The sequence below is a fragment of the Galeopterus variegatus genome, unplaced genomic scaffold (assembly GCF_000696425.1).
Source record: "Galeopterus variegatus unplaced genomic scaffold, G_variegatus-3.0.2 Scaffold2653, whole genome shotgun sequence".
In the NCBI taxonomy this organism is placed as follows: domain Eukaryota; kingdom Metazoa; phylum Chordata; class Mammalia; order Dermoptera; family Cynocephalidae; genus Galeopterus; species Galeopterus variegatus.
In genome coordinates this window covers 247,789-256,513 of record NW_007728764.1, presented here as the reverse complement: position 1 = coordinate 256,513, position 8,725 = coordinate 247,789, and the positions used below count along the sequence as shown (strand labels likewise).

The 8,725-nt window shown below is 37.2% G+C and overlaps 1 protein-coding gene across 1 annotated transcript in view; it reads right to left on the bottom strand.

The window, feature by feature from the left end:
• Positions 1–331, bottom strand: part of BASP1 (brain abundant, membrane attached signal protein 1) — a 1,366-nt gene extending 1,035 nt beyond the window's left edge. Inside the window, exon 1 of the mRNA XM_008582508.1 lies at positions 37–331. Within this exon, the coding sequence (XP_008580730.1) occupies positions 37–327 (291 nt within the window). The 5' untranslated portion in view covers positions 328–331. The remainder of the gene's footprint in view (positions 1–36) is intronic.
• Positions 332–8,725: the final 8,394 nt, after the last annotated feature.

The window sequence follows — 8,725 nt, the reverse complement described above, 5'->3', positions numbered from 1 at the left end:
CTCCGGGGCCTGGGTGGGCTCGGCCTTGGCCTTGACCTTGGCCTCGGCGGCCCCCTCCGTCTTCTCGGGCTCGGCCTTGGGCGCCCCCTCCTGGGCCGCAGCCGCGTCCTTCTCGCCCTTGTCGTCGGCCTTGGGCTCGGCGTCCTGGGCGTCCTTCTCGGCCTTGTCCTCCTTGGGCTCTGCGGGCTCCGCGGCCGCCTGGGGCTCGCTCTCCTTCGGGGTCCCCTCCTCTTCGGTCCCCGCGCCTTCAGCCTTCTTGTCCTTGTCCTTGGCTTTCTCGTCGTTCACACTGTAGCCCTTCTTCTTCTTGCTGAGCTTGCCTCCCATCGTGGAGTCCTGGAAGGAAACACAAAGGGGACAAAGCACAGGAGTTACTGGGCGGGTCTGGGAGGCCTCGGGTCACACGGTGGGGAGGTCACACCCCCGCTGAATTCACACCAGAAGGGCCAGGCGGCCAGTGCTGTGTTATCTGTACTTTACCACGATCACAAATTAACTGTGGTTACTACAGGAGGGAAAAAGGAGGAAGAGAGCGAGATGGTGGGAAGCCGGTTGATGGACACAAAAGCAGGGAGAGATAGAACAGTTACAAATCTGTGATCACTGCAAGTGACCAGACGACCAGAAGAGAGAACAAATGTGCACATCAAAAAGGAGTGATTAAGTTCTGCAATGATGGATAGGCTAATTACCCTGAATCGATCCACACACACTGCATACGTGTATTGAAATGTAACTCTGAGCCCCATAAATATGTACAATGTTTCAATTTTTAAAAATTTTAATAGAAATAGAACAATGAATAAGAAGAAAAAAAAAGGGCCAGCCCGTGGCTCACTTGGGAGAGCGTGATGCTGAAAACACCAAGTCAAGGGTTAAGATCCCCTTACCGGTCATCTTTTAAAAAAAATAAAATAATAATGATAATAATAATAATAATAATAAAGTAAAAAGCTCAGCTGTAGAGCTTCTAATCGCAGCCAAGTTGAAGGGATAATAGGCTAAGAACAAAGAATCAATGGAAGCTTGTCACTGGTAGGAGAGGTGGGTCAGTGTCTTGTCTGTTATTTTTCACTCAAAGTTAAATTTCCAACTAGCTTGAGGCTGCTACTTTCATTCTGGTATAAGTAGCTCTGACTATATTTGAATCCTGAATTTTTCTCCTCTGGTACCAAAACGTTAATCCAGATAAATAATAAATTTACAAATAATAAATTTAATCCAGAACCATTGCCAGAGCTAAACAGGCATTGCTTTTCTTTCAAGTGCATGTTTATGGTATCACATATTTCAGTGAGAACCCACTGAAATGTTGCTCTTTGGAGGAAAATCAGTTCCTTTTCCTTGAGGAGGCATGGCAGAAAACACGCTCCACTCTTCCCTCAAGTCCCCACAAATAAGAAAAGTGCAGCAGAGGGACAGCCCTTAGGCCTGGGGAGGTTAGAAAGCACAGGTGAGACCACCCGGTTCTGTCCCAGGTCAGGGCCTACTCCTGGCAGAACTGTAAAGCCATCTTTTTTCTTTTTTCTTTTCCTCGATCAGCCATCTTTTTTCTTTTTTAAAAATATCATCCATTTAGAACAGAAAAATTGCCACTTATTCATCACATTCCTTGAAATCATGATTCATGATGGTGGAATAACCCACATTTATCTTATTTAAAAGTCGGTGTTGGGTAGGGGCGTACTATTCTTCAGACAAAATTTGTCTCACCACTCTATATGCTAATTTCCTGTCTGGAATGACTTTAATAGTTGGGAGAGAGAAAGCAATAAACTGAAAAATGGCTGAAATACTGTTCCTGTTCTCAAGGAAGTTCTTTATTATGTTATCCAAGAAAAAATTTCTCTTACGTGTCTTTTTAAAAAAGTGGTTTTTGGTCATAACCCACTTCAGACACTCACCAGATCTACTTGACTTAACTTTTTATTATCTCTCCTTCAGAAGTGTAACCAAACACATATGGCAAAAATAGAACTAAATATAGTTCTATAAGCAATCACAAAGAAATAATGAAAACATAAAGAAATAAACCAGACCAATGTTTTAAATTGTATGTTATACCTCTCATTGAATTCTTAATTTGCCAGTATGCATGAATGGTCTATATCAATTTCAGCTCTGATATTTCAAGACACATTTTGGTTGAGCTAAATAAGAAATAGGAAACCTAAAGGTCTGCCTTTATGATCTTCTCCCAATTCAATATTAGAAACTCATACACTAACTTAGAAATTACAGACTATAAAACAATGTAGTGGGACTTATGAATATAACCTAGGAGTGCTGCTTTCTGACACCCACAGCATGAAATTCTATATAGCAATCCCCAAAGGCTTAAAGTCATGCTGGCTTACAAACCTAAAATCTAAGTTACTAAAATGGGTTTTCTGAAACACAGTTAAGGCCACTTTCTATTCTTTGTTTTAAGCCCAGCTGAGATTTGTTTCTGGTTAGGAAGTAAACACACATAATCAAGTTGTAAGTAAGAAAATGTGTCTCAATGCTATTTGTGTTTCAAAGTTAACAAACACCCCTGCTTTTTGCTTACTTACCTGTGTTAGTTATAGTGAGGTATCAGAGGGAGGCTTATAAAATCCACTAGAACCCTGGAAAAGCAAGATGTCTGTTTTTTTCCCAAGACAGTATGAGTGAAGACCTTGCCTACATCCAGAGGTAAATTAAAATTATAATTTAAAATCTGTTAACTTTTTCCTAGGTGTCAGGTACAACCCTAATCCTATATATATTACATAAATTATTTAATCTTCTCAATAGCACCATGCAGTGGTATACCATTAACATTCTCTTTTTACCTGTAAGGAAATTTGGAGCTGTCCTATAAGCGAAGACCACATCCAACAAAATTCAGTAGGGCAAGAAGGCACCATCTAGGAAGTCAGAGGAAACTCCACGAAGAAGCTAGCAAGGGCAGAGCTCTCAGCCCAGGAGTGTTCCCACCCGGGGTTACAAGGTTGGTGCAGCCTGGGGTGGGCTCAGAACTCACGATGTTGACAGGGTAAGGAAGAAATTCAGTGTCTCAGGTACTCCCTACCCCTAAACTTTTCATCTTCCTATTTGCCAGAGTAGCTTTGTATCAAGATCCTTAAGAAAAAAGAGAGAGCAATGGGCATATAGTTGAAAGATTTTTCTCATTTCTAATACTTCTAATTTTGAAAGAAACCATTTGGTGTAGAAAGTTCAAACTTTCAAGTTTAAAAAAATAAAACAGATTTTACACACACACACACACACACACACACACACACGTCAACATGTAATGCACCCCGGAAGTCATTTAAACCTAAATGGAAGCTGCATTAAAAGGGTTAAGACTGCCTTTGCATTGTCCTTATTTAGGATATTCACTAGCCATTGAGTGGCACAGCAAGAAAACTCACATCAATGCTGAAAACACTGACCTAAACTCTATGTGTTTAATATAATAACCAAACACCTAGAGTGATCTCTTATTTATGACTTCTCAAAGGAAAGCAAACTCGGGAGCTGTCCTTTAAAACTGCAAGAAAATTCCATCACAAAGGCCAAAACTATAGACTTATGGCTTGAAACTAGCATAGAAAATAACTAACAATAAACAGCACCAGAAAGAGGAATTTTACTGCGTTTAATCTAGAAACTGAAAGAATTATTTCAAGGAGACTATGGACATTGGGTCATGGCAGGTTCATAAGATGCTGTGAATCCCACCTCCACAGAACACCCACCCTGATTGTTGGGGCAAGTTACTTAAAACCTCCTTGTCCCTCCATTTCCTGTAAAATAGAGAATGTCAATTTCATGGGAATTTAATGCGAGGCATCAGTACAACCTTTGACAATTTACGGGCCTGCAATATGTTAGTTCCTCCCTTCATCATTTAATGTTACAATCCTTAGATAACTCTGTGCTTGTAAACTCCAACAGAATAGCAGAACATAGGTTCCACACACAAGTTCTAGAATCAGGCATTAGAAGCACTGTAATTTTAAAAATGCTTTAAAAATAAAAACTTTTAAAAATTGTATCAAATATTAAAATTAGTCAACTTCTTTGATCTGAATATTTTATGTACTTAAGATTCTCAGGAGGTTATGAATCTTTTAAAAATATACTAATAGTCGATTATACCAAGAAATCAGTTTCTAGACAGAGATAAAAATGAGAGATTAGTCATCAAATCCATTCCCTCCCAATTTGAACTAGTACCAGAGTGATCATAGAAGAAATATCATTTCATCTTTTAGTGTACTTTCACCATCTCTGCATCACTTGGGTCCACGGAAACAAGAAAAAAAAATCCATCTCAGTCACCAAGATGGAAAAAGAATCCAAATTCTTTAGTTAAAGCTCATTTACTGCCTCAAATTTTATATATGAAAGGTAATAAAAAACTTGATCTGCACCTTATCTCGCCTACTAAGCTAAACCTAAGATGTTTATAAAGAAGGTAACATTGTCAAATGCTTTTAAAAAAATTTTTTGCCACTTTTCTCATGAGTTTTCTTTTTCCTTTCAAATATCAAATAGCTTAATATTTTTAAGATACTAACATATGGTATTTAAAATCTCCCACAACTGTCTTGTGACTAATGCTATTCCCTCCACCTTATAAAACCAAGTCTCTATCTATTTAATTAATCCCGCTTGACTATAAACAAATATTCCAGAAGAAATGTATTCAAGTTCTACTTTTTGGTGAAGAGAGGAAAGTGTCATTCCAGCACTGTTAGCAGATCAAAGAAAACTGGGATGGGATGCGGGAAAATAAGAGGTAGGCCTGGAAAGGTTGGCATCACTTGGGTCCACGGAAACAAGAAAAAAAATCCATCTCAGTCACCAAGATGGAAAAAGAATCCAAATTCTTTAGTTAAAGCTCATTTACTGCCTCAAATTTTATATATGAAAGGTAATAAAAAACTTGATCTGCACCTTATCTCCCCTACTAAGCTAAACCTAAGATGTTTATAAAGAAGGTAACATTGTCAAATGCTTTTAAAAAATTTTTTTGCCACTTTTCTCATGAGTTTTCTTTTTCCTTTCAAATATCAAATAGCTTAATATTTTTAAGATACTAACATATGGTATTTAAAATCTCCCACAACTGTCTTGTGACTAATGCTATTCCCTCCACCTTATAAAACCAAGTCTCTATCTATTTAATTAATCCCGCTTGACTATAAACAAATATTCCAGAAGAAATGTATTCAAGTTCTACTTTTTGGTGAAGAGAGGAAAGTGTCATTCCAGCACTGTTAGCAGATCAAAGAAAACTGGGATGGGATGCGGGAAAATAAGAGGTAGGCCTGGAAAGGTTGGAGGAAGGATCACTGGCGGTTACTGATCTCACCAGCCTGGTTCTTTGCCTGTACCTGTCAGGACTCAGAAGGCATGTGCACCCATGTAATGAACACCCAGGGCCTCCTGAGACTGCCTTCATAAAACGGTAGTTAGCTCAGACTACACGCTCATTACCGACGCAAACTTTTCCTTGCTTATTGGCAGCAAATTACTTACGTGAATAAATGAGAGTACACATTTATAAACTTTCAAGAAACTTCTAAAGGCATGTTTCTCTAACTTCCTCATGCAATTTCCTAGCTAGGTAGGGTGGGTAAGGTGATGATTTTTTGTGTGTCCTCAGAAACAACTACATAACATAATAAATGGCCTAAAAACTAAGTTTTAATTTTTCCTCCAAAGCAAATATTATAAGGATTCTGCTGAGTCTTGGAGCTGACGAGTATTTCTTTTCTTGCAGAGGAAAATCCTGTTTATAAGCTAATGTTCAACTTTATTGGGGAAAAAAAAAAGTACTACTGAGTCTTGGAGCTGACGAGTATTTCTTTTCTTGCAGAGGAAAATCCTGTTTATAAGCTAATATTCAACTTTATTGGAAAAAAAAAGTACTATGTATTATTGTCACTGTAGAAAACCTTAAAAAGAATAAACAAACTGGTTCTTCCAATGGAGAGTTTAAATTTTATATAAAAATTTCTTTGGGAGATTAAAGGCAAGAAATAATTTGAAATGTTATGTTGTAATCAAGAAACTCTTTAATAAACAGAGGTGATCTCCATAAAGTTTTTCCCTTAGCTCCAGGAAGCCTGTTAGGGAACACAGAAAATGTTCCTTATCCATTCAAATCATCCAAGTTGTGTTTATTCTGTACACACAATCCCCAGGACACACCAGGCCAAAATCACTTCTTACAAGCTTAATTACCACAGCATTTCGTTAAACAACCACAATTTTCAAAAACTGTAACATGATTTGGCTGTTGACATGATTAACTCATCCAGAACTTTCTTAATATGCACTTAATTTTTTTCTTACCTTAAAATAAACCAATCTATCAGCACAGCCCACTTCATTAAAATGTAACTTTTCAGTTTAAGAAAATAAAGGTGGAAGGACAGATGACAAAATGCCACTCAGGAAAAAATCAAATGAATCATAAAATCTTTTAAGACCACTCACTACGAAGTCTGCTAAAAATGGCAAGGGTGCTGGGTGCTAGTCCCTGCTATCAACAATTCGCTATGAGACTCTGAGCAAGTAACATCCTGCTCTGGATCTCAAATTTCCTAATCAGTAAAATGAAGATATTTAAGTTAATTCTCTTTCTGGGAGGAAAAAGAATTTTATGAATGTTATGGCACTAAATAAAATGCTATGCATAAGAAAAAATGTGGCATTATTTAAGTTCTATACTCCTGCTAATTACTATCATAAAAACTTATACCATTTTACACCCTGAAGACATTGACAGCCAGCTGATTTATTACTGACCAGATGTCTTTGTACATGATTTCAATATATGTGAAGCTTGTTAAAAATCAGAAGTAAAAAGTAATTTTCAAAAACAATATTACAAATTAAGAATCACTAAAATAACACCCAAATATTCAAAGAATGCAATATTTTTAATGTTTTCAATTAATATTTAGGAAATATTTTCAAAATAATGTATTAGCTGTATAAATAATGAGTCGGGATAGAATTGTACACTAAAAGCATCTCAGATAGTCATAACTGTCAGAAAAATTAGGTTTCCTTAGGTTCACTAATTGGAACTGTATCATAGTGCTGTGGTTTTTTGCAAAAGACACTCAACTGTTTCCTTTTTACCTACTTTTGATGGGTCATCTACCAACCATCGGTGGTCCTGCTTGGCAGGGTCTGCCCTATGTCCACTGTCTTTGAGCAATAGTGCTGTCTAAAAATAACCAAGCCACCTTTCTCTTTCATGCAATTCTAAGCAATATAAGCCTAAGGATATTTTAAAATTATTATTTCAAATACAGTGTAAGTCAATCTAACGAGGACTTCTCGCAAACTAACATGACACTCAATTTAGTGACGTAGAAATGCTGAGAAAAACTAAGTAGGAGGAGTTTTAGGCCAAAATTTCTAGAAAAATATAGCCACCTATATTGTTTCAAAGAAACAAAAAGAAAGTGACTTCTAACTTAAACAGAAAGACAGCGACATAAAACAGTTAACAAGCTTGGAAAGTTAAATTAAAACAACTTCCTTTTCTCCCTCTGTATCATGTGAGGACCATTTAAATATATAAATTCAGTACTGAGAAATCTAAGTCATCTGTTTCTTGTACATAAAATTCACTTACAAAACAAAACATAAGTAAATTCATACAAATGTGGAAATTATTTTCCTGCTACCACGGTCTCCATTACCTCTTCCAGAATTAGTTGATACTGTAGACAATGTTTGCAAATTTTGGGGGAACACATGCTCAATGCAAACGTGGGATTTCTTTTTTCTAAAGCAAGATTGTGCTGCTTCACAGGACACTAATACTGAAAGCTTAGCCATGTGTGGTCTTCTGACACAGTCCACTTTGTCTGCCAGAAACCTGCTTTCACCACTTGCTACCAAGGAGTAACAGCATTTAAGCAGTAGGCTGGATTCCTTCCCATCTTTCTTAGTGAGTGCTAAAATTCTCAAGTGCCTAACCAGACTCCTTTGTCTCTAAAAGTTTGCAAGAGATCATTAAAACATAGAGGGCAATTTCATTTATACCTAGGTTGACCTTCTCAGGGGGGGAAAAAAAAGTATCTTGAATTTTATAAAGAAAGTGGATTAAATTTAAGGTTGTCCAGTGCCACAAAAACGGTCTAAATTTTGCCAAAGTTGAAGATTTTAGCTGTTCAGTCATCCCCTTTTCCTTCCTTTGACAAGCCTTAAGGGCTTAACACATAAACACTTTTAGCACCAATCGATTATACCACTAGCAGTGGGAGGAGCCATTTTTTGTTTTCTTCTGAATTGAACCAAAAAATACGCATTTTTTTTTTAAGGGAAAAAATTTTTAATTTGCTTAGAAAGGCCCATACCTTTTCATAGATTTTCCTATCTGTTCAGAATCTGATTAAATAGTTTTATCTAAGAAATCTCTCATCAATCGTTCTTTTCCCAAATAAAGGGATAATTAATTCATTTCTACATTCAAAACTAGGACATCTCACATTTTCACAGAGCTGTCAGAATGTAACATTTTAGAAGATTTTGTTCGAAGTTAAGTTAGGAAAGTGTTCCAGGCCAGTTATAGCTTTTAATGCCCACAGCTTTGCCTTGGGAATATCAACACAAGGTCACGATGACTTGAAGCAGAGTTAAGGCCAAAGACTCATCACCCTTACATGAGCAAGAGCAAGAACCAGATTGAGAAAGAAGGTGGGGGGGGGGGGGTTTCTCATTT